At 42.1% G+C, this 26,121-nt stretch overlaps 1 protein-coding gene across 2 annotated transcripts in view; it reads left to right on the top strand.

The window, feature by feature from the left end:
* The first annotated feature begins 1,151 nt into the window (after positions 1 to 1,151).
* prc1a (protein regulator of cytokinesis 1a) overlaps positions 1,152 to 26,121 on the top strand; it is a 36,061-nt gene continuing 11,091 nt past the window's right edge. For both annotated transcript variants that reach the window (XM_060914371.1, XM_060914370.1), the window contains exons 1-10: positions 1,152 to 1,300; positions 4,166 to 4,298; positions 18,383 to 18,505; positions 18,629 to 18,862; positions 19,909 to 20,079; positions 20,452 to 20,601; positions 20,911 to 21,058; positions 23,041 to 23,177; positions 23,284 to 23,379; positions 23,483 to 23,629. In XM_060914371.1, the coding sequence (XP_060770354.1) occupies positions 1,290 to 1,300; positions 4,166 to 4,298; positions 18,383 to 18,505; positions 18,629 to 18,862; positions 19,909 to 20,079; positions 20,452 to 20,601; positions 20,911 to 21,058; positions 23,041 to 23,177; positions 23,284 to 23,379; positions 23,483 to 23,629 (1,350 nt within the window). In that variant the 5' untranslated portion in view covers positions 1,152 to 1,289. The remainder of the gene's footprint in view (positions 1,301 to 4,165; positions 4,299 to 18,382; positions 18,506 to 18,628; positions 18,863 to 19,908; positions 20,080 to 20,451; positions 20,602 to 20,910; positions 21,059 to 23,040; positions 23,178 to 23,283; positions 23,380 to 23,482; positions 23,630 to 26,121) is intronic.

Genomic DNA, 26,121 nt, shown 5'->3' with positions numbered 1-26,121 from the left:
CGTTAGTGTTGCTGGTCTTGGTTCTGTGGCTTGTTGTCACCGACAACGCCAACAGATACTGGCAAGAGCGTATAGCTGAGGCGAGGCGCATAAGGCTTCAGAAATTCTCGTAATTCGTAATTATTCTTCTTCCGGGTTTACGGTGTTTACAGATCCCAGCGTGCTCACGGGGCGTGTGTGGGCATGTGAGGACACTCCTCACCAATCAGTGCACAGGGGAGTGTCTCCTCACGCCCCCAGCCTCACTCGGCTCAGTTTGGCTCGCTTCAGCCCCACTCCAAAACCGTGTGAGTTTTAGGGGCTAAGCAGGGCTGAAGCGAGCCGAGTCGTGCTGTTCTTTGGTAGTCGAAACGCGAGCCGTGTCGGGCTGAAGTGAGCTGAAAAAGGGTAGTGGAAAAGGGCCAGTAGACACAGACAACCATTCACACCTACGGTCAATTTAGAGTCACCAGTTAACCTAACCTGCATGTCTTTGGACTGTGGGGGAAACCGGAGCACACCCACGCAGACAACATGCAAACTCCGCACAGAAAGGCCCTCGCCGGCCCCGGGGCTCGAACCCAGGACCTTCTTGCTGTGAGGCGACAGCGCTAACCACTACACCACCGTGCCGCCGCAATAAAAATAATACCAATAAATCTAGCTAACTGAAAGATTAACTCAAATTTTTTCGCAATTTTTTTGGCCCCCATATACGAGGAGAAATGACTCTCTCACTTTGGGGGTTTCCTGGTCTAAAAATAGACCGACACGTGGTACACAAGAAGGGGAACCTGCCGATGACATCACGTTTCACTACCGCGAGGAAATTAAAAGGGTAGGTGACTTTGGTCGCAAAATTAATATACTTGTCGTTGTCAAAAAATTATGTTTGATATATCATTTTGAAGCTAAAAGATTTCTCTGTCTAGTCATGTTGTCATAAAATATATTGTATTTTATGCCAAAGAATACATCCAATGGTGGAATGGCACTTTAAGCTTTGCCTTTCTGTAACACTTTAGACAGAGGATGAAATTACATTACGACTGATTCATCATCTGGAATGGTTAACGGCCGTCTGCCTCTTCAGCCAATCAGATCGCTGGGATTTAGTCTTCATGACGTTTCAGCCAATCAGCTTCCAAGACGGTCGGATTTGAATCGCTCAAGCTTGGGTTTCATGCGCTATAGCTGGTGATTATACGGAACAGGGAGCTGTGTAGCTGAGATTAGCTACACTAAAGTGTGGAATTTTTTTATTTTTAATTTTTTTAATTTATGGTGAAACATTCTGGTCGAGCGTCACAATGAGAAAGAGGTAACCAGATAAGTTGGTCGCTATTAGATGTTGTTTTAGTCTCTGTATTCTATGTTTAGCTAGCTAAGTGATTATTGTTATTATTATGTTGTTGATGGGGGAAATAGTGAAATGTAGTTATGTATTTCAGTAAATAAGTATAATTTTAGTTATTTACAGTTGGTTATTTGTAGTAGCTCAGTATTCTTATGTAGCTAGCTAAAGTAGCTATCTGGTTTCTCCTCCTTTAGCTGAGTGTTGTTGAGCTGTATGAGGTTTTCTTTTAGAAATGGAGTGACATTTAAGTCAATATCGAGTAAATAAATATCTAGGAAATGAAAACATTGCTATGAAAACCCCTGAAATAAACAACCGAGGCAGTGTAGTTCAATAAACAAGTGACCTTATGTTTCTAAACGACTCTTTCCCCTCTTTGTTTGTTTATTTCAGGGGACTTTTATTTCCTCATTCTGCACTTATTTCCCAGCTCTTATTTTCGTCGACCCGCAAAAATGTTTGTCAACAGCTCGCTTTGTAAACGGTATACATACAGTAGTTCTGGCATCTATATTCTTATAAAGAGGTGTTTTTACGGCCCCACCCAAACCTGAGGTGTTTTTCTGTGTCTCTACAGTGGTGCTTGAAAGTTTGTGAACCCTTTAGAATGTTCTATCTATTTCTGCATAAATATGACCTAAAACATCATCAGGTTTTCACACAAGTCTGTCATTTATTTATTTATTGAGGAAAATGATCCAATATTACACATCTGTGAGTGGCAAAAGTATGTGAACCGCTAGGATTCCTGAAATTAGTGTCCGGTGTTTTCAATCAATGGGATGACAATCAGGTGTGAGTGGGCTCTCTGTTTTATTTAAAGAACAGGGATCTATCAAAGTCTGATCTTCACAACACATGTTTGTGGAAGTGTATCATGGCACGAACAAAGGAGATTTCTGAGGACCTCAGAAAAAGCGTTGTTGATGCTCATCAGGCTGGAAAAGGTTACAAAACCATCTCTAAAGAGTTTGGACTCCACCAATCCACAGTCAGACAGATTGTGTACAAATGGAGGAAATTCAAGACCATTGTTACCCTCCCCAGGAGTGGTCGACCAACAAAGAGCACTCCAAGAGCAAGGCATGTAATAGTTGGCGAGGTCACAAAGGACCCCAGGGTAACTTCTAAGCAACTGAAGGCCTCTCTCACACTGCCTAACGTTAATGTTCATGAGTCCACCATCAGGAGAACACTGAACAACAATGGTGTGCATGGCAGGGTTGCAAGGAGAAAGCCACTGCTCTCCAAAAAGAACATTGCTGCTTGTCTGCAGTTTGCTAAAATTCACGTGGACAAGCCAGAAGGCTATTGGAAAAATGTTTTGTGGATGGATGAGACCAAAATAGAACTTTTTGGTTTTGATGAGAAGTGTTATGTTCGGAGAAAGGAAAACTCTGCATTCCAGCATAACCTTATCCCATCTGTGAAACATGGTGGTGGTAGTATCATGGTTTGGGCCTGTTTTGCTGCATCTGGGCCAGGACGGCTTGCCATCATTGATGGAACAGTGCATTCTGAATTATCCCAGCGAATTCTAAAGGAAAATGTCAGGACATCTGTCCATGAACTGAATCTCAAGAGAAGGTGGGTCATGCAGCAAGACAACGACCCTAAGCATACAAGTCGTTCTACCAAAGAATGGTTAAAGAAGAATAAAGTTAATGTTTTGGAATGGCCAAGTCAAAGTCCTGACTTTAATCCAATCGAAATGTTGTGGAAGGACCTGAAGCGAGCAGTTCATGTGAGGAAACCCACCAACATCCCAGAGTTGAAGCTGTTCTGTACGGAGGAATGGGCTAACATTCCTCCAAGCCGGTGTGCAGGACTGATCAACAGTTACCGCAAACGTTTAGTTGCAGTTATTGCTGCACAAGGGGGTCACACCAGATACTGAAAGCAAAGGTTCACGTACTTTTGCCACTCACAGATATGTAATATTGGATCATTTTCCTCAATAAATAAATTAAAGTATAATTTCTTATTTGTTTAACCAGGTTATCTTTCTACTTTTAGGACTTGTGTGAAAATCTGATGTTTTAGTTCATATTTATGTAGAAATACACAAAATTCTAAAGGGTTTGCAAACTTTCAAGCACCACTGTATATTGCTCTAAACTAATGTAAGAGCAGAGGAGCTGGACTTTACACTGTTTTGTGAGCAGCTTTGTTGATGTAGGGTCACTCAGTAAACATGGAAGGAGCTGGTTGTAGACGAGTAGACTAGCTCAAGACTGACCAGTTGAAATTGCAAGTTGAGGCATGTTCTGTAGCTTTTATTCATTATAGAGAGAGAATTAGAAGTTGAAACCTCACGTTGAAGGCAACAAAAGATCCTGAGGGGGCAGAGCTTTGAGACCTGGGGTGTGAACTCGGGAAGTAATCATTCAAATATCCAGAGACTTAATTTTGGTGGGGATGGGTCACTCAGTCTTGTCTCATGTGCATTTGAGTTAGTTTCATCAGCATGACCGTGTGCCTGTGCACAAAGCGAGCTCCATGAAGAGATGAGTGGAGTGGAAGAACTTGTGTCCAGTACAGAGCCCTGACCTCAACCCCACCAAACACCAACTGTACCTGACATCACTAATGCTCTTGTAGTTGAATGAACACACTTCCACCGCCACACTGAAAAAAAAAAAATCCCGTGGAAAGAAATATGAATGTAATCACAGGTGTCCGCAAACTTTTGGCCGTAGTGTGGCTCCACAACTCTGCTGCAGAATCGTTCAGCCAGTTATCTCACTCGTGGACTCCTTCAGTAAACTAATTGTTAGTTTTCAAAAGGGCAACTTGACTGACGTGTGTGTGTGTGTGTGTGTTTAACAGTGAGTTGCATGCTGCTGAATCAGTAGCATGTCTGAATAAAGCCCTAAGTCGCCTCAAGGACATCTGGGAGGAGATCGGCATACCAGAGGACCAGAGAATGCAGCGCACTGAGGCGGTCAAAATGCACATCAAGGTGATTAATCATACACCGCTGTCTCAATCCCACCATTTACAGTACGGTATAGGGGAAGTGCAGACATGCAGGTCATAAATGTAATGGACTTGGTTGTCTTTTTTGCACGTTTGTCTTGCACTTATCCAAATCAATTTGCAGCTGAGGCAGGATACAACTGAGAAGTTGAGCATTAAAGTGCTTGCTCAAGTTAGCTGTGATTTGAACTTGTATTCCAAAGCATTACGTTAGGCACCCCCCCCCAATTATTCATTCATTTGATGTTGTTTGTTCCTTCATATGTTGAAATAGAATTGTTAGGCATGTAATAGAAGCAGAAAATGTCTGTATTAAAGTTTATGTAATGTCTTACTGTAGTGCTTTAAAATGAATACATCATATTTATCTATCACTCACATCAAACACAAAACTGGCAATAAATCGCAGCTTCCAGATCCCGGAAAAAGGCAGCTTTATCCCAGGGCTAATCTCGTATGATGTGTCATGTGGAACACCGATTATCTGGGTCGTTTTGGGAAAGCACGGAGTTGTTTGGATGCTCAAATCCATATACAGCAGGACGTTTGGTTCACGAGTTTCTGAAAAATGACACTAAGGCGACAGTGGGTGAGGTTTGTGCAAACGAAACGGGCAGATTTTGTATCGACAACTAATAACAAATCTGATTCAAGTGTTCACCACCATCAGAACGACCACATGGGAATTACTGGAGCAAAAAGAAACCCATTTATGTAAGAAATGACTTTTGATCTGACGTTTGGACAGTTCATCTGTTTTTTAATTAAAAAAAAAATTCCCCCTTTTATCGCCCATTTCATATTTTCTTTCAGTAATTACACTGAATAATTGCACATTTTAGCAGTGTTGGGAGTAACGTGTTACAAAAGTAATTAATTACTGTAATGCATTACTTTTTGGCGTAACGCAGTAATGTAAGGCATTATAGGAGAGAAAACCTGTAATATTTACTCGTTACAGTGCCAGTAACGCACGTTACAATGCATTTTTAACCTGGGTTGTTTTGTGGGTTTTCTTCATACAAAGTTCGCGGATCACCGTGAGATCAGCTACTGATAAAAGTCCGCGCAGAGCTTTTCACTTCTTTTTACTAACTAGACACGGAGACCGACACAGATGCATATATGCATCTAGGGAGGGGTCTGTGTTTGTGTATGACAGAGAAAAAGTGAGAGTTCATACACAAAAACAGCCACAGCAAACTCACTTTTTTCTCTGTCACACACACACTCATACATTGACAAACAGCCACATAGCAAACTCACTTTTTCTCTGTCTCACACACACACTCGTATACATTGACAAAAAACAGCCACATAGCAAACAGGTGTGTGTGTGTGTGTGCGTGCGTGCGTGCGTGCGTGCGTGCGTGCGTGCGCGCGCGCGCGCGCGCACGCACATGTGTGAAAGTGAGTGAAAAGAAATTACATATTTCTGTCATTGTGTGTGTGCTCATGCACATGTAGTATGGCCATTGATATGTGGGGCAATAGTTATGTGCAGATTATTTACAAGTAAGTTATGGGTGCAGAATGTACAGGTAGGACAATGAAAAAATGGGTATAAATTGATTAACAGAGGGTAATACAGCTGGAACTATCTTAATAGATGTCCTATAGAGAAGGGCTACATTCACAGAGGTGTATATAACACCAGATGTGCAGTTGTGAAAATGCAGATTGCTACAGAATTGAAGAGGACGGCACTGAACAGGTGCTGGTGTGCATGGTAAGGTATGGCAAGAAGGGAAAGGACGATTTATCCTTGGTATTGTGGGCAGGTAAGAAGCTATTCCTGAACATGCTGGTTTTTAGTCTGCAGGCTTCCTGGATGGGAGGTGAAAGAGTCATGACTCATGAGCTAGATTTGCTCTGTAGATTACCAAAATCCATTCCAGTCATTTTGGCGAGAATAAATAAAGTAATGTAAAAGTAGTGTAATGCCTTACTTTTTAAATGCAGTAATATTGTAATGTAATGCATTACTTAAAAATGACAGCAAAAAGTAATAAGTAATGCATTACAGTTATTGAGTAACTTGCCCAACACTGCATTTTAGATATTATATTTCTGCACTTACTGAGGTACATGTAAATATTTTGCAGTGGCCAGCTTAGAATAAAAATCTACAAACCAATCTGTTTCTCCAATTTTCTCTGGCTGGTGGTGCGCTATCAGTGGTGAGTAGGACTGTCATGAATTGGCAGTTTCTCGTCTTGGGGGCTGGAAAAGAGAACCATTTACTCTGGAATATCTTTGATCTTCTGCCCCTTCAGCCGACATGTAAGAATCCCAATCACTGTCAAGATTCTTTCCAAAACGTGATTCCATATCGAGACTGGTCTAACCACTGCTGCGCACATGAACGAAATTGATACCTGCATTGTTGCGCTTGTGATGTCCCGCACCCATTCGGGATCTTCCGGTTCAGTCTCTGCAGATTCCGTGAAAATCTGCTCATTTTATTGATTTTCCGTTAATTTATGGCCTTTTGGATCAGCTATGGTTCGAAAACACATGGTCAAGCAACATAATTATTGTTTGCTTTTGTACAAGGACAAAGTGTGGTTTAGGGGCATTAAATTCACTTTAAATAATAAATACATACAAGTTAAACAGCCTTACAATTATTTGGTACTGAAGCATTGTTTCTACTGTTTCATTGCCTTCAAGAGAAAAAAAATCCATCAATATGAGTTTGAGGCCAAACCCTAGGCTAACTGTACTAGTTTACTTGTGGTGTTTCACAAACCATATAAAATGCTAAATATTTGGTTGAGTAATGTTAGGATTAAAGTTTACATACACTTAAAAGCACATTATGTGGGTTTTATCATGAACATGGGTATAGACAGGGGTTATCATACAGTGGGGCAAAAAAAGTATTTAGTCGGCCACCAATTGTGCAAGTTCTCCCACTTAAAAAGATGAGAGGCCTGTAATTTTCATCATAGGTATACCTCAACTATGAGAGACAGAATGGGGGGAAAGAATCCAGGAAATCACATTGTAGGATTTTTAATGAATTAATTGGTAAATTCCTCGGTAAAATAAGTATTTGGTCACCTACAAACAATCAAGATTTCTGGCTCTCACAGACCTGTAACTACTTCTTTAAGAGGCTCCTCTGTCCTCCACTCGTTACCTGTATTAATGGTACCCGTTTTAACTCGTTATCAGTATAAAAGACTCCTGTCCACAACCTCAAACAGTCACACTCCAAACTCCACTATGGCCAAGACCAAAGAGCTGTCAAAGGACACCAGAAACAAAATTGTAGACCTGCACCAGGCTGGGAAGACTGAATCTGCAATAGGTAAGCAGCTTGGTGTGAAGAAATCAACTGTGGGAGCAATTATTAGAAAATGGAAGACATACAAGACCACTGATAATCTCCCTCGATCTGGGGCTCCATGCAAGATCTCACCCCGTGGGGTCAAAATGATCACAAGAACGGTGAGCAAAAATCCCAGAACCACACGGGGGGACCTAGTGAATGACCTGCAGAGAGCTTGAACCAAAGTAACAAAGGCTACCATCAGTAACACACTACGCCGCCAGGGACTCAAATCCTGCAGTGCCAGACGTGTCCCCCTGCTTAAGCCAGTACATGTCCAGGCCCATCTGAAGTTTGCTAGAGAGCATTTGGATGATCCAGAAGAGGATTGGGAGAATGTCATATGGTCAGATGAAACCAAAATAGAACTTTTTGGTAAAAACTCAACTTGTCGTGTTTGGAGGAGAAAGAATGCTGAGTTGCATCCAAAGAACACCATACCTACTGTGAAGCATGGGGGTGGAAACATCATGCTTTGGGGCTGCTTTTCTGCAAAGGAACCAGGACGACTGATCCGTGTAAAGGAAAGAATGAATGGGGCCATTTTATTGTGAGATTTTGAGTGAAAACCTTCCATCCATCAGCAAGGGCATTGAAGATGAAACATGGCTGGGTCTTTCAGCATGACAATGATCCCAAACACACCGCCCGGGTAACGAAGGAGTGGCTTCATAAGAAGCATTTCAAGGTCCTGGAGTGGCCTAGCCAGTCTCCAGATCTCAACCCCATAGAAAATCTTTGGAGGGAGTTGAAAGTCTGTGTTGCCCAGCGACAGCCCCAAAACATCACTGCTCTAGAGGAGATCTGCATGGAGGAATGGGCCAAAATACCAGCAACAGTGTGTGAAAACCTTGTGAAGACTTGCAGAAAACATTTGACCTCTGTCATTGCCAACAAAGGGTATATAACAAAGTATTGAGATAAACTTTTGTTATTGACCAAATACTTATTTTCCACCATAATTTGCAAATAAATTCTTTAAAAATCAATGTGATTTTTCTGGATTTTTTTTTTCTCATTTTGTCTCTCATAGTTGAAGTGTACCTATGATGAAAATAATTACAGGCCTCTCTCATCTTTTTACGTGGGAGAACTTGCACAATTGGTGACTGACTCAATACTTTTTTGCCCCACTATACATAAATATTTTCCTCCAGAACATTTTATGTTGCAGTTGCTTGCAAATTTTCAACACCAGTCTCACTAACTGCTATTGTTCAGTGTCTGTCCTCTCGATTGATTTGGTTGGCCAGTTGACCAGAAGGTTACAATGGTGTGTGCGTGCGCGCTCAGTGCAGAGGTTTGGGCATTTTGTAGAATAGATTTCTCACTTTCATGAGGTTAAAACAAAAAAGGAAAATGTTTTGTACTGTGGGCATGATCCCAATCAGAACTGATTAGAAAAAAGTGAGTTTCTGAAAAGCTCCAAGAGGAAAGCAGCACTCTTGGATAAGGGGTGGGGAACTGTTATGATGGTGACACTCAACACCATGGTACACCACCACATACAGTGGTATGGTGGTGATGTGGTTGTTATAGTCCAAGTGGAGGAGGAGCAGGATTTTTTTTTTTTTTTTATTAATAATAATTCCCATATGTTGAATGCTTTATACAACCCTGATTCCAAAAAAGTTGGGACAAAGTACAAACTGTAAATAAAAATGTAATGCAATGATCTGGAAGTTTCAAAATTCCATATTTTATTCAGAATAGAACATAGATGACATATCAAATGTTTAACCTGAGAATGTATCATTTAAAGAGAAAAATTAGGTGATTTTTTTTAAATTTCATGACAACAACAACACCTCTCAAAAAAGTTGGGACAAGGCCATGTTTACCACTGTGAGACATCCCCTTTTCTCTTTACAACAGTCTGTAAACATCTGGGGACTGAGGAGACAAGTTGCTCAAGTTTAGGGATAGGAATGTTAACCCATTCTTGTCTAATGTAGGATTCTAGTTGCTCAGCTGTCTTAGGCCTTTTTTGTCGTATCTTCCGTTTTATGATGCACCAAATGTTTTCTCTGGGTGAAAGATCTGGGCTGCAGGCTGGCCAGTTCAGTACCCGGACCCTTCTTCTACGCAGCCATGATGCTGTAATTGATGCAGTATGTGGTTTGGCATTGTCATGTTGGAAAATGCAAGGTCTTCCCTGAAAGAGACGTCGTCTGGATGGGAGCATATGTTGCTCTAGAAGCTGGATATACCTTTCAGCATTGATGGTGTCTTTCCAGATGTGTAAGCTGCCCATGCCACACGCACTAATGCAACCCCATACCATCAGAGATGCAGGCTTCTGAACTGAGCGGTGATGATAACTTGGGTCGTCCTCCTCTTTAGTCCGAATGACACGGCATCCCTGATTTCCATAAAGAACTTCAAATTTTGATTCGTCTGACCACAGAACAGTTTTCCACTTTGCCACAGTCCATTTTAAATGAGCCTTGGCCCAGAGAAGACGTCTGCGCTTCCGGATCATGTTTAGATTCTGCTTCTTCTTTGAACTATAAAGTTTTAGGTGCGGTTTACATTAGACCATATCAGCGGATCATCAGATTAACGTTTTTAAAACGATTCGCGTGCACACAGCAACGCCAATACACGGATACGCTCCGCTCCGCAGGCATCCTGAGCTCCAAATCACTCCGCCCTGAACAGCGAGTGCCCTCTGGAGGGTGCGCACTCCGGCCCTGCGCAGCTCACAGAGCGCGCGAGTGAAGTGCACGAGCAGTGATTCGGGACTGAGCCGCTGTGTGTGTGATCCCAGTGCATATCGGGTATGCGCGTCACTTACCACTTGCAAGTGGAAGGATGGCAAGCCTAAAGACAATCATAACTACACAGTGGGCAGTATTTGCAGTATTTTCATACTTTTATACAGTGGGGCAAAAAAGTATTTAGTCAGTCACCAATTGTGCAAGTTCTCCCACTTAAAAAGATGAGAGAGGCCTGTAATTTTCATCAAAGGTATACCTCAACTATGAGAGACAAAATGAGAAAAAAAAATCCAGAAAATCACATTGTCTGATTTTTAAAGAATTTATTTGCAAATTATGGTGGAAAATAAGTATTTGGTCAATAACAAAAGTTCATCTCAATACTTTGTTATATACCCTTTGTTGGCAATGACAGAGGTCAAACATTTTCTGTAAGTCTTCAAGGTTTTCACACACTGTTGCTGGTATTTTGGCCCATTCCTCCATGCAGATCTCCTCTAGAGCAGTGATGTTTTGGGGCTGTCGCTGAGCAACATGGACTTTCAACTCCCTCCAAAGATTTTCTATGGGGTTGAGATCTGGAGACTAGCTAGGCCACTCCAGGACCTTGAAATGCTTCTTACGAAGTCACTCCTTCATTGCCCGGGCGGTGTGTTTGGGATCACTGTCATGCTGAAAAACCCAGCCATGTTTCATCTTCAATGCCCTTGCTGATGGAAGGAGGTTTTCACTCAAAATCTCACGATACATGGCCCCATTCATTCTTTCCTTTACACGGATCAGTCGTCCTGGTCCCTTTGCAGAAAAACAGCCCCAAAGCATGATGTTTCCATGCTTCACAGTAGGTATGGTGTTCTTTGGATGCAACTCAGCATTCTTTCTCCTCCAAACACGACAAGTTGAGTTTTTACCAAAAAGTTCTATTTTGGTTTCATCTGACCATATGATATTCTCCCAATCCTCTTCTGGATCATCCAAATGCTCTCTAGCAAACTTCAGACGGGCCTGGACATGTATTGGCTTAAGCAGGGGGACACATCTGGCACTGCAGGATTTGAGTCCCTGGCGGCGTAGTGTGTTACTGATGGTAGCCTTTGTTACTTTGGTCCCAGCTCTCTGCAGGTCATTCACTAGGTCCCCCTGTGTGGTTCTGGGATTTTTGCTCACCGTTCTTGTGATCATTTTGACCCCACGGGGTGAGATCTTGCGTGGAGCCCCAGATCGAGGGAGATTATCAGTGGTCTTGTATGTCTTCCATTTTCTAATAATTGCTCCCACAGTTGGTTTCTTCACACCAAGCTGCTTACCTATTGCAGATTCAGTCTTCCCAGCCTGGTGCAGGGCTACAATTTTGTTTCTGGTGTCCTTTGACAGCTCTTTGGTCTTGGCCATAGTGGAGTTTGGAGTGTGACTGTTTGAGGTTGTGGACAGGTGTCTTTTATACTGATAACAAGTTCAAACAGGTGTCATTAATACAGGTAATGAGTGGAGGACAGAGGAGGCTCTTAAAGAAGTTGTTACAGGTCTGTGAGAGCCAGAAATCTTGCTTGTTTGTAGGTGACCAAATGCTTATTTTACCGAGGAATTTACCAATTAATTCATTAAAAATCCTACAATGTGATTTCCTGGATTATTTCCCCCCATTCTGTCTCTCATAGTTGAAGTGTACCTATGATGAAAATTACAGGCCTCTCTCATCTTTTTAAGTGGGAGAACTTGCACAATTGGTGGCTGACTAAATACTTTTTTTGCCCCACTGTACTCTTTAATGAAAGGTGATACAAGGCGGAAGTCCGCGCCGTTTTTCAGCAGTCGCGTCACATGACCAACGCCAGCGAATCAGGAAGGTGGATGTCACAGTGACGTTGTCCAATGATGACGCCAGCTAGAGCTCAGCACAGCGTATCCGCGTATTCTCAATGTTTACACAGCACCGGACCAGACACGATTTGGATTGAATACGTGGACCCTGGCGGATTCCCGTTTCCCGGCGTTTCCAGGCGTTTTAATGTAAACGGACAGTGCATCCGCGAAGAAAACGAGACAGATATGGTCTAATGTAAACTTGGCCTTAGCTGGCAATGGCGGATGGCACGGTGAATTGTGTTCACAGATAATGTTCTCTGGAAATATTCCTGAGCCCGTTTTGTGATTTCCAATACAGAAGCATGCCTGTATGTGATGCAGTGCCGTCTAAGGGCCCGAAGATCACGGGCACCCAGTATGGTTTTCCGGCCTTGACCCTTACGCACAGATTCTTCCAGATTCTCTGAATCTTTTGATATTATGCACTGTAGATGATATGTTCAAACTCTGCAATTTTACACTGTCGAACTTCTTTCTGATATTGCTCCACTATTTGTCGGCGCAGAACTCGAGGGGGATTGGTGATCCTCTTCCCATCTTTACTTCTGAGAGCCGCTGCCACTCCAAGATGCTCTTTTTATACCCAGTCATGTTAATGACCTATTGCCAGTTGACCTAATGAGTTGCAATTTGGTCCTCCAGCTGTTCCTTTTTTGTACCTTTTAGCTTTTCCAGCCTCTTATTGCCCCTATCCCAACTTTTTTTGAGCTGTGTTGCTGTCATGAAATTTCAAATGAGCCAATATTTGGCATGAAATTTCAAAATGTCTCACTTTCGACTTTTGATATGTTGTCTATGTTCTATTGTGAATACAATATCAGTTTTTGAGATTTGTAAATTATTGCATTCTATTTTTATTTACGATTTGTACTTTGTCCCAACTTTTTTTGGAATCGGGGTTGTATAATAGTAAACCTTGCCATGCCAAGTCAGGAATATAACCTCATGAGACCTGCTATTACAGGAAGATAATCAAGTGCTTGCTGTGATTCCACTTGACTAAATTGTTAATGTTCTTTGCACCTGCTTACAGCTACGTTTAACGTTGCAGAGTGTCTGAGACCGAAGGAAGTTGGTTCTTTAGCATAAGAGCCATATAAATGACCCGATAAACGGGTCATTACCTCTCCAAAATGGTTCTCTTTCTGTCTCTCTGATATGTAAATGTTGCAGAGAACCTGGGCTTTTGCAAACTCTTCTGTAGTGAAGAGACTTGTGGCTCTTGCTGAAAAATGACCCAGGTGTTACAAAACAAATGCTAAATAATCCTGGAAAAAAATGTACGTATCTTGTAGAAAGCATCTGCATTTTCCCCATTCATTTACTAGTGCATCTCAAACCATTAGAATATCATAAATTTATTTTTTGTAATTTAATTCAACAAGGTAAAAGTTCTATTTTCCTTACGTGTAAAGTGAAATATTTCAAGCTTGCTTGTTTGTTTTAATTTTGATAATTATGGCTTGTCGCTCATGAAAATCAGAAATCCAGTATCTCAAATTAGAACATTTCCTAAGATCAGTCAGGTATTTACAATCTGGAACTGTCCAACTTCTGAAGAGTATATTCATTTATACACTCAATACTTGGTTGGAGCTCCTTGACCACGAATTACTGCATCAATGCAGTGTGCCATGGAGGCGATCAGCCTGTGGCACTGCTGAGGTGTTATTGAAGCCTAGGTTGCTTTGATGGCAGCTTTCAGCTCATCTGAATTTTTGGCCTGGGTGTTTCTCATCTTCCTCTTGACAATACCCCATAGATCCTGTGGGGTTCAGGTCCAGCTAGTTGGTGGCCAATGAAGCACAGTAATATCATGGTTAGCAAACCATTTGGTAGTAGTTTTGGCACTGTGGGCAGGTGCCAAGTACTGTTGGAAAAGGAAATCAGCATCTCCATAAAGCTTATCAGCAGACGGAAGTATGAAGTGCTCTAAAGTCTCCTGGTAGACAGCTGTGTTGACTTTGGACTTGATAAAACACAGTGGACCAACACCAGCAGATGACATTGCACCCCAAATCTTCAGACTGTGGAAAGTTCACACTGGACTTCAAACCCCTTGGATTCTGTGCCTCTCCAGATTCTAGGACTTGGATTTCCAAATGAAATGCAAAATTTACTTTCATCTGAAAAGAGGACTTTGGACCACTGAGCAACAGTCCAGTTCTTTTTCTCCTTAGCCCAGTTAAGATGCTTTTTAACGTTATCTCTGGTTCAGGAGTGGCTTGATATTAGGAATGGGACAGTTGTAGCCCCTTTCCTGAAGATGCCTGTGTGTGGTGGCTCTTGATGCACTGACACCAGTCTCAGTCCACTACTTGTGAAGCTCTCCCAAGTTCTTGAATTGACCTTTTCTTGACAATCTTCTCAAGGCTGCAGTCATCCCTGTTGCTTGTGCACCTTTTCCAGCCAGCCTTTTCAGCAGTGACCTCCTGTGGTTTACCCTCCTTGTGGAGGGTGTCGATGATGGTCTTCTGGACAACTGTCTTCCCCATGATTGTGCTTGTGTATACTAGGGCTGTAACAATATGCGTATCGAAATCGCGATACACAGAGCCACGATCTGTGTCGCGATACAAGAAGGCAGAATCGCGGTACACCCTTTCAAACTTCTCAGCCCCAAAACAGAGGTGCTTCCAAACTTCAATTTATGAATACTTTACTTTTTATTTAAACTACGTTTTAAACTTACTTAAATTACTTTTATTTTTTATATCTATTAGTAAGTCGTTTTTTTGCCGACCTGCGACAATCTTCTGCGAGTCACGCAACGTCCACACTCGCCACTGGCAGAGCATTCATTTCTTTTAAGCGGTCGCCATTCTGGTTGCGACGCGGGGAGCGAATCTGTAAACAAGCAACTCATTGGCTGGCTAGGTGTGCCACAAGCCAATCACAATCACTTGACCGGAAAGGCATGCAGTGTTGCCAGATTGGGCAGGTTTAGGTGCTTTTTGGCTGGTTTTGAACATATTTTGGGGTGGAAAACGTTAGCAATATCTGGCAACACTGAAGGCATGTCTGCTTGGGCGGAAGCCTTCTGCGGCAGTTACATTTTGACACGCGAGCAATGTTTCACGATAAATTCTGTAATTTCCATCTGTTTTCCACGATCACAGAAAATCATTGGCCCTATGAGAGTGAGACAGTGAGAGCCGCCACCCCCCCCCCCCCCAAAAAAATCTTAACGGATTTACACGAGTTGGAAAAATGACTTTTTCAGAACCGAAAAAAACAGAGCTTCTGGCTCAACAGTATTATTTTGAGAAATAAAACAGTCTTTGGATATACATTTGTTCATTTTTGCATACATATTACTCATTCTCTGCAGTGGTCTGAATTATTTATTAAATAGTTAATGTAAGTAAGTAAATGTTAAGTCAAATTTACTACTTTAAAAATACATTTAAAAAAAATCATGGGTGTATCGAATCGTGGGTCAAAAATCGCGATTCGAATCGTGAGTTGGGTGTATCGTTACAGCCCTAGTGTATACTGAACTAGACACGTACCCCTTTTCCACCAAATCCGTTCCAGGGCTGGTTCGGAGCCAGTGCTGGTTTACAACTCGTTCAACTTGCGAGCCAGCTTAGAACCAGTTTGCTTTTCCATAGCTCACGGAGCTACGTCATTACGTCGCTGTATACGTCAGTTACGTCGCTACGTTTGCATAAACCTTGGCGCGAATATCGAAGCAAAAACAACACGGAAGCAGCAACAGCAACAATAATAATAATAATGGATGACTTCGTGTTTGTGCAGCTGCGGCTTCTCGTCGCTTAAAAATGGTGATCTTTTGCGGTCTTATTGTTGTTGGTCTTAACAACTCCGCCCCCCCGCTGACGTAAGCGGTTCTTTCCTCTGGCCCAGCAGAGAGTTGGTGCTAGCCTGGAACCGGTTTTTCTGGCCCCAGAGCCAGTTCTTTGTCAGTGGAAACAGAAAACCCGGTTCCAAACTAAGCACTGGCCCCGAACCAGCCCTGGAACTGCTTTGGTGGAAAAAGGGGCATGAGAGACGTGTGGTATTTTTACTTGGTATGAAATGCTCAGACTTTTTTTGCACTATAGGCCATAATTATTAAAATTTAAAATAGAAAAATGCTTAACATGTTTCTGTGTAAGTCTAGAATGTTTTTTAACTTTCTCTTCTTTACGTGATTTAAAAATATTGAACTTCCCAATATTCTAATTGAGATGCATTAGTATTAGCTTTAAGATATGAAGCTTCAACACATCCCCGTGAATGAGCTGTTGCTATCGAAAAGATAACCCTGTAATATCAGCTGCTCTTATAGGAAATGAATCACTGCCTTCTGACCAGTCATTAGAGCTGGCGATATAAACCACAGGTTTTTAATGTCTGTTATAACTAAACATGGGAACTTGTATGGCATATGCTCAACATGAACAGATGTTTTTAGAAAGTGTGTATGGTTAACATTTATGGACAAAGTCTCCTGTGCCAGAGCTTTAACACTCGGGTAAATCTGGAGTGTTTTAAATCTTCTGGAAGTCTTCAAGACTGTGTGTGGGGTTAAACCAATGATGCTTAAAATAAAAATGCACAGCGTGGCTCCATTGCCTTCTGTTCTAAAGAAAGTCAAAAATCCTTCACCATTTTGTTAAATTTGGAGTTGGTGTGCACAGCAGAGGAAAGTGTCAGTCAGGTGCACCAACTAATCTCATCGGCCCACCACCTTCTCCCAATACAAACATCCAGTGCATCGCCAAGGCTGTCAATCACTTCGTTCAAGTGTACCTATGCCTGATGCGCGCGCACAGAGGGGAAAATGAACTGTTGGAATTGGATACTGTAGATGGGAAGCGGGTTTAGATGGGTCACATGGAGGGTTTTTTTTTTTTTTTTTTAAAAAAGCTATTTTGTCATTGAAACATGATTGGTGGGGCAAAAAATTGTTGCTGATTGGATGCAGTATAGAGGATGTGCAGTCACGTGACCCGTCCGTGTTTACTCCGCCATATTGGACGGCTTCAGGATTGCTTACCTTGCGCGAGCGTAATGGATCCAGGGAGTAATCCCCAAGAAAATTCGGAAAATACCCCATCTACATCGCGCGATAACTTGTCCAAGTTTGTTCAGCATCTTGAAGGTGACGTGAGGCAGCGTTACGTGGAAAAGTGTTCCAGGTTGGGGATTGCAGATCCGTACAACTTGCCGCAATCCTTGTTCAGGGAAATTCGGAGCTGCGGTGCCGGCGATTTGCCCGATCTGGCCTACCACGACATTTACAATTTTCTTGTTAATCGTGAATCGTGTTACACTGGCAAAGCCCTCAAAGCCTACAAGAGCCTGGAAGCTTATAAATATTTTGTTGCGGGATGGGTATCCCAACTATACCTCTGGAAGGTTCCAAAGAAGAATGTCTACTTGATAACCTCACGGGTAAGTGGCATTAAGACGTTTATCATAGAGACTATGCAGGACGTTTTATCGTAAGAACGTTCGAAATCTAAACTCAGTTCCAGATAATGACAGGGTTGTAAATATGTATGTTTTTGTCTGGGGGGGGAAAAAAAAAATCACAAATCACCGCCATCTTTATCTGTGCAGAATTATTATTCAATATCAGATATAAATGTATAGGGGTCACAGATATGTCCAGCTTCTATATTCAAACAAATAAAAAAATATATTTTCTTGCACCTCTATGTGTCTAAAATAACATACATATTCTTTTTCAGTACTTTACACAATCTGATAGGAAGAACTTTATAAACAAGTTATGCATTTGTATACATATTTTATTAAGACACCCACCTGATATGAAGTGTTCACTACAAATTCGGCTGGTAGAACTGGGGTACCAGTTTTCTCTTGGCACAGCGGACACCTATTTTGCGCGTCTCTCCTCGTCTGCGGGGAATCTATAAAATGACAGGCCCTCCTTTTGGCTCTGTCTATTGGTACAACCAAATGCTGAACAAGATATAACCATTCTCGAAAGATCTACTCCCACACACTTGATAATTAGAACGGGTTCGTCTAAGTTCTATGCACGGCCATGCCGTCCAAAATGGCAGATAAACAAATATCACGTGACGTCATGTGCACGCTCTCTATACGTACCATGACTCGGTATTACTGGTGGGGTTTTTTTTTTTAAATACATGCATTTTGATCTAGAATCTTCTGGACATGATGATAGCAGAGGAGGAGGGGCTGAAAAAGAGGTTGCTGAATAGTATCGAGTCCTGTCGAAAAGAGTTGGGTAGTTTGTGTGACGAGCTTCAACTCCCTCCGTTTGAGGTAATTTCAATAATAATGACCTCTTGAATGACTTGTTCTCTGTACTCGCAGTACGTTACGGTCCATAGTGCACCTTCTGTGTGTTCATCCTGTGCTGTGTTACTGCTGATGTGTAATTGTCAGGAGGATGATGGCCTGAGTATGCTGCAGCTGGAGAAGGAGATTCGCACACGACTGAAGGTGATGCTGAAGCAGAAGAACCAACGCGTGAGTGAGCTGAAGAGTCTGATCCAGCAGGACCGTGAACTGTGCGATATCCTGTGTGATAACCCGCACTCCATCGATCCTGATAGTGTTCCCTCCACAGAGCAGCTGCAAAACTACCATCAGCACATTGCCAGCCGCAACCAGGAGAAGGTAACGCTCAACATTTCAATTATTGTTACTAAGAACTGCTCTTGAATGGCGTATGTTTGAACTGTCTTTCAACTGCACTCACAACAAAATGGCTATAACTGATGCACTCCACACACTATCATGCTTCTACCACTTTTTTACTCTTGAGGAAGCCATGGCCTAATGGTTAGAGAAGCAGCTTTTGGGCCAAAAGGTCACCCGTTTGATTCCCTAGACCAGTAGGGATGGCTGAAGTGTCCTTTAGCCAGGCATCTAATCCCCAACTGCTCCCTGGGCTGCTCTGGATAAGAGCGTCTGCTAAATGCTGTAATGTAATGTAATGCTGTGCCAAGAAACATCAGCGTCCCAAATAATATCGGCTCTGTGATGGTCATTTTCACTCATAGATGGGGTCGAGAGGGTGGCACGTAGCAACAGATCATCTGTATCCGTGCACTTAAACCTCATATGTATGTAGGTTTACGTAGTAGAATGGGGAATAAGTACAGCTGTGAGGTAGGGGTGTGTTGTGTGAGGTTTAAATTACCATTTTAATGTGCTCAATAGGCATGTAACAATATCGTGGTAATGAATCTCGATACAAAGTTGACGATTTGAATCGATGAAATTTAAAAAAAAAATGAACCCAAATTACTTGAGGTTGCATAATCTTATTTTTTTCTTAGCTTTAATTGAGCTGTTTAGACAGCGGAGGAATGCACATGACTTCACCGTAGGAGGAAGTAACATGGCCCTCATGCTGCAAAAACACAGATTCAAATGAAAGAGCTGTTGTGCAATTGACTGTACAATGGACTTAATGAGAAATCGGCGCTCTCTTGACTGCCAAAAGCTACGGTAAAGAGAAGCAAATGGAGGTAGTACGAATAGAATCTTCATAATGTTAAAGGCCTGGGTTTTTTTTTTTTCCTTCTATTTTACTTCAGCCTTTGCAAATGTGGATAAATGCTGTTGGTTATTAAGGAAATGAAAGTGCCCCCCAACCCCCCCAAAAAATTGAAGGTTAATCATTTTGAGGGTGTTGACTCATTAAATTGTTTATTTAGGAGCGCCGTTATGCTGAGTTCGTGTCCATCAAGCGTCAGATCATTGCGTTTATGGAAGATCTTGAGCAGATGCCGGAAACTAGCTTTGAGAGAGATGTGGTGTGTGAGGAGGAGGAGGAGTTCTGCCTTTCGATAGAAAACATCACTGCCCTGAAAGTACTACTGAGCCAGGTAAAAGCATACAAACTTTCTCTCCTCCTTTGCTTTATTAAAACCACTCACTACTTCTGTTTATGAACCTGTCTCCCAGACCTCTTTTATCAGTATATCTGATTAATACACAAGACAAAACAAACAGGTGAATCTCCTCTGCTTTTGAGTTGTGTCTCTGTCTCTTTCTCCTCCAAGGACCAAATGTCCCCACAAGGAAGTTTTTGTGTTTAACAATTTTTTGGCTGTTTTTATTTTTTCATTATTGAGGTTAAGGTTGGATTTAAGTACAGGCACAGCATTTGTCAATGGAAGGTCCTCACAAGGATTTGGGGGGGGGGGGGTTGGTTCTCTGTACTTAAACTGGAGCTGAGCCCTGTTTTATATTTTTAGTTGGAGAATCGGAAGGGAGAGATTGAGGCGGTGTGTCTGTCCTACCGTGGCCGTATAGTGGAGCTGTGGGAGAGATTGGCGATCCCCCAGGAAGAGAGAGAAACTCTTACTGAACACATGCAGTGCAGCAAAAAGAGGAACATTGATGCTGTGAGTTTCACATACCGCCATTTCATCCATACAAACTAGTCTTGCGAGGTTGTATGACGCAGAGACAAAAATCGTACACCTTTTCAACACCTGTATGTGAGCGTTTTGATAAAATGGCCACCCAGTACAGTTAGATTGTAGGTGTAGGTTCTAAACCAGCGAATAAATTGGAGTACTGTGATCCTCTGTTGTAGAATATGCACGTGTGTAGTGTACTCCTTGCATTCCTGTGCTGTATACACACTCCCTTTGATTCATCATGTGAAATGCATGCTTTTCTGTCTTACCTGTATCCTTTTCCTCCTCCAGCTGCGTGTTGAGGTGGAGCGCCTGGAGGAGCTGAAGATGAACAACATCCAGACTGTAATTGAGTCACTCAGAGCAGAAATAGAAATTCTCTGGGAGAAATGCTTTTACAGCCTGGACCAGAGACAAGCCTTTACTGCACATCACTCTGGTATACCAGCTTTCGATTATCATAATGCCTCTGTATAAACTCTTCCGAGACTGTGATCGGACTGCCTGGCATGGCAGCACAATCTCGATAGTCTGGTTTTAAAATTGCTACAGTACTCGAAGATTTTCCTCAGCCTCGTAAATGACTGTCTGTCTGGTCCACTGTGGTGTTCTATCCAACTCTCCTCCCTGGAACAAATTATGGGACTGACTTTTTGCTGAAAAGAATGCATGCATGCACACAGGACTTGTGACATCACTCAGTGTTGGAAATGACATGATATGTCTCCGTGCTGGTGACAGTTGTGGCCGAAGGTATTATGTTTTCAGGTTGACCGTACTGTGTACTCCTGTCTGCCCTGTTCTTGTGACTGAGATCTCGAGTGGCTGTTCAGTTGGACTCGCATAGATTCTTTGTCATTGCACATTACTATACAACGAAACACTGTTTGAGGACTCGGATCACAGCAGCATGTCAATAAAATAAATGTACGTAACCTTTTAAAAGCAGCATATTGGCATATAAGCAGCAGTATAAATTGCAGTATGTAATTATACAATGTAACCAAACACAGTAAGGTGTAGAGTGCGAGTCCAAGTCTGGATCAGGCCTCCAGCAGAGCTTTTACAGCCCTGGGAAAGAAGCTATTTTGGTATCTTGCTGTCTGTGACCTTTTATGACCCTAAGCCTGCCAGAGGGAAGGGTGTCAGAGACATTGTCCGGGGTGAGTACAGTCAGTCCTAATCTTTGTGGCTCTGTTTCTCAACCTGGCAGAGTAAATCTGTTCCAGGGATTGGAGAGGGGTACCAGTGATTTTAGATGTAGCCCTGATGATCCGCTGCAGATCTTTCCTCTCCTCTGAGGTGCAGCTGGAGAACGACACTATGCATCCATGGCTCAGAACACTTTGTATGGTGCACTGGTAGAAGTTGGTGAGGAGCTTCTGTGAGAGCCCGGTTTTCCTCAGGGATCGCAGGAAGAAGTGTCTGTGCTGGGCCTTCACCTCCTCTCTGGTGTCCGGTCCTCTGAGAGGTGAACACCGAGGTACTTGAAGCTCCCCACCTGTTCCACCTCCTTTCCGGAGATCACCAGGCTGACATTTGTTTTAACTGGTCGTTTTCTGAACTCAATGACAAGCTCTTTTTGTTTTGTTGGTGTTGAGGAGCAAGTCATTGTTCTGACACCAAGATGTGAGGGCCTGAACTTCCTCTCTGTAGGCTGCCTCATCGCTGTTGGTTATCAACCCCACCACAGCGGTCATCTGCAAACTTGTATATTTGGTTTGAGTTATGAATGGGAGAGCAGTCCTGTCTGAAGAGTGACTAAAGGTGATTTTTAGATTATGGTGGTCAAAGGTCAAGATAATTGTGACAGAGTTTTTGTTAACATGATGCATCAGGAACACCTTGAAGGTGAGGCACGCCTCCAGAGCAGCAATTCTAGTTTATTGGTGCCTAGTGTAATAGTTTCAGCAGCGCCATCAAACCCTTAGACATGATTTTAGAAATTCTGCTTTAGATATGCTGAAAGGTGGTGCAGTGATTAGCACTGTTGCATCACAGCAGGAAGGTTCGGAGTTTGAATCTCATGGCTGATGGGGGGGCCTTTCTGGGTGTAGTTTGCATGTTCTCTCCGTTTGTGTGGGTTTCCTCCCACAGTTCAACGACTTGCAGATTATGTAAAAATACCCAGCTGCTGGTGTTGTGCATACCTGGTGCCAGTCCTAAACCTGGATAGATTGGAGAGGGTTGTGTCCGGAAGGTGTAAAAATCTATGCCGACTCGAATATGTGGATGATGATCCACTGTGGTGACCCCTAATGGGAACAGTGGAAAGAAGTGATCTACTGAAAGGCAGTCCTGCCACACTTGGACCCTGTTTAAATTTGTTGGATGTTTACACGTGTTGCTAATTTTAAGTTGTTGCATTTTTGTAGATCTTGATGTTGACACTAGACTTTTTTTTTTTTCTTCCTCTTTTAGATAATTTTACTGAGGAGCTTCTGACTATGCATGAACAAGAAAAGCAGAAGCTAAAGCAGCAATATGAGCAGCATAGAGAGCTTTATAATGGGGTGACTAACTGGCAGAGGAATTGGACACACTACCAGGAACTGGAGGTAAAATGTAGGACTCTGAGCATTTGTTCCTCTGTGTCTGTCCCTCACCATTTATCAGTCAGTATAATGTGAAAAGCTAATATTTTTATTTATTTCCCCCATTCAGAAAAAGGCCACAGATCCAGCCCGCTTTCACAACAGAGGAGGCAACCTGCTACGGGAGGAGAAGCAAAGAGCAGAGCTTCAGAAGAGTCTGCCCAAGGTCAGCTCCTGACCCACTGCTCTGTTTCCTTTATGCCTGCATGTGCTCTCACACACTTTAATGTTTTACATTTGCAGTATTTGATGAAGCATAATGTTTGCAGCTGGAGAAAAGTCTGAAGGTCCAGATTGAACAGTGGGAGGTGGAGCACGGCTCAGAGTTCCGGGTCAACGGGCAGCATTTCATGCAGTACGTGGAGGAGCAGTGGAACCTTCACCAACTGGAGAAAGAGAAGGAGAAACTTGAGCGGGTAATTTACTGGCTATGAAAAAAATGTTCATGATTTCTGCATGGGAAGGGTGAGAGCGTCCAAAGTGAGGATGTAGTGTGAGGAATGTTGATCTGAAAAAAGGCCTAAAATTACATGCCTGCTAAAAGTAATGATTCAGCCAGTTCATGATTCTGTCAACTCACAGTACTGGATTCAGTTACACACACCCCAACCCCAAAGATATATTTTTGAAAATAAAGAAAATGTTACTAAAAAAAGCAACATTTTTCCTGGTGTGTAGGTTTTTTTTTTTTTTAATCAAATTGTCTTCCTTTTGCTAAATTTAAAAACTTTTTTCTTAATAACTTGCCTACATTTGTCAAGGTTGGAGTAAAATATAATGGCCCATTTAACTAAAATATTCCTTTTATTAAAAATGTTAATAGGCCTTTTCCTGAAACTTTTTATGAACATTTTGTACTACCTCTGTTTGCTTCCCTTTTCTTTAGCTTTCACCAGTCTGTAAAAAGAGGACTCAGATTTCTTGTTAAACCTATCTGTACATTCAATGATACAAAAGCTCTTTCCCATTTTACATTGGTGTTTTCTCGTTGTCTTAGAGCTGGGTTACTTCTGCCTAGGGTGAAGTCACATGTATTCCCACTGTTATTGTGCCTTCTGAGGTCTAATCCTAGCAATTACAGCTAGGAATAACAAAGATTGCACAGCCTGAAACTTATTTTTAAATCTATATATTTTAAATTATTGCTGCATTATGTATTTATCCCTAATCATTATGGAGTGAGTTGGGTTGTTGGTGTGTGTTCATTCTGAGGCATTGGGCTAATAACCCTAATCCATAACCTATGTCGTTGTTTACCGCAATGCCTTATGAGTGATACCTGGGGTCAGTGCTGCCGTATTGTTTACTTTCACCTTTGTTAAACACTGCATTGTTCTGTCTAACCGGTTTTAACCATGCCTAAAGTGAATTGCTGTGTGCCTTACTGTGCCTCCACAACAAAGAAAACGCCTCATTTGAGTTTTTATCAGCTGCCATTCGAGAAGAAAGAAATTAATAAGTTTAATCCACAATGAAAACCTTCAAACTGAATTGAAATGGACAAGTGTTTGTAGCTTACAATTTTTCTGGTGGGGGAAAAAGACAGACTTAAACTGTGACCCAGCAATATTTCCATGGTCTGTGGAATGGCCTTCGGTTATAGATGATGATGATGATGATGGACACTGTTCATCTGAAACTAGCGATATTCCAAAGCCTGGAAAATGAAGATGCGTTCTTCGGCCTTTGCCTCTCAACGTACCGAAACACTCGGCAGCTGAACGAGTCTGTCGGCCCGATAAAACTCTCAAACCACAAAGGGTTCTCTTTCGGGTATGTATAATGTTCAGTGTACCTCACCTAGCAGCATTTATTGAAGAAAATACATTTATACTGAGCATGACATAGATCAGCGGGTTTCCAAATTTTTTTTTTTTGTGCAAGGTTTCCTGATCAGTTTTATTTAACTAATCCCTCATTTATAAAGGTTTTGATGCTGTTCATCTGGGCCTGGGATCACGAAGCAATCTTAGACTTAAGTCAGCAGTTGCGTATTCTAATGAGCTTTGTTCATTAGAACAAAGTTTCTTAGAAAATGGTAAGGAATAACTGAAGATTTAAAACAAATTTAGACCTTAAGTCTAAGATTGCTTCGTGATCTAATATACGTCCTCAGAAACAAGACAGTCTGAGATTTGATGATGTACAGTGTGGTAGACTCAATCTAGACTCTTACCTTCTCATCAAACTTGATTTGGATTGCGATATTTTTTTTTTCTCTCCCCTTCCCCCTGCTGTAAACCCTCGACGTGTTATTCACTTCTTTTAAATCACCAATATCATTGTCCTCCACGACCGAACACGGCAAAATCGCTCCTCTCAAAATTAATCTGACGTCAGTCACATCGCTCAACTACCGACCCCGGCTATCCCCCACAATGCATTGCGCTGAACAAGTGATGACGTAGTTATGCTTGGGGGGCTATTCAGTCTTGTTAGTCAGCTATGTGTAGATCTGCCAACCTTCTTGTATTCATTTTGCATGTGAGCTTTTGTATTTGCATACACTAGCACAATTTATCACCCAAAAATGTTGTCTTTATACCCCCCCCCCCCCCCCCCCCCCAAAAAAAAAAAAAAACTAAAAATGGCTGACTCAACATATGACTCTAAAATAATTGTCGGGTGCATAAGTAACACTGAATGCCGTCTAGAAGCCTTTTCTCCATTTTACAGTAATCTCTGCTGGTGCCTTCATCTGTATCTGAACAGTTTGTGCAGCAGGAGAGCAACAGTGGAAAATGTCAGCCATGTGGAAACATATTTATCGTTTTAGTGTGTTTTTTTTTTTTTTTTTTTTTTTTCTTTTTTTTTTTTAAAACAAACATATAACTGTTTCCAGTCAGGTCATTGCATTATTCCTCTTGGCATGGCAGATCTGCATGCCAAAAATAGGTGTAATGACTTA

Source organism: Neoarius graeffei, chromosome 2, assembly GCF_027579695.1.
Source record: "Neoarius graeffei isolate fNeoGra1 chromosome 2, fNeoGra1.pri, whole genome shotgun sequence".
Classification (NCBI taxonomy): domain Eukaryota; kingdom Metazoa; phylum Chordata; class Actinopteri; order Siluriformes; family Ariidae; genus Neoarius; species Neoarius graeffei.
Note: the sequence above shows the minus strand (reverse complement) of the source record. Positions and strands in the feature narration are given on the sequence as shown.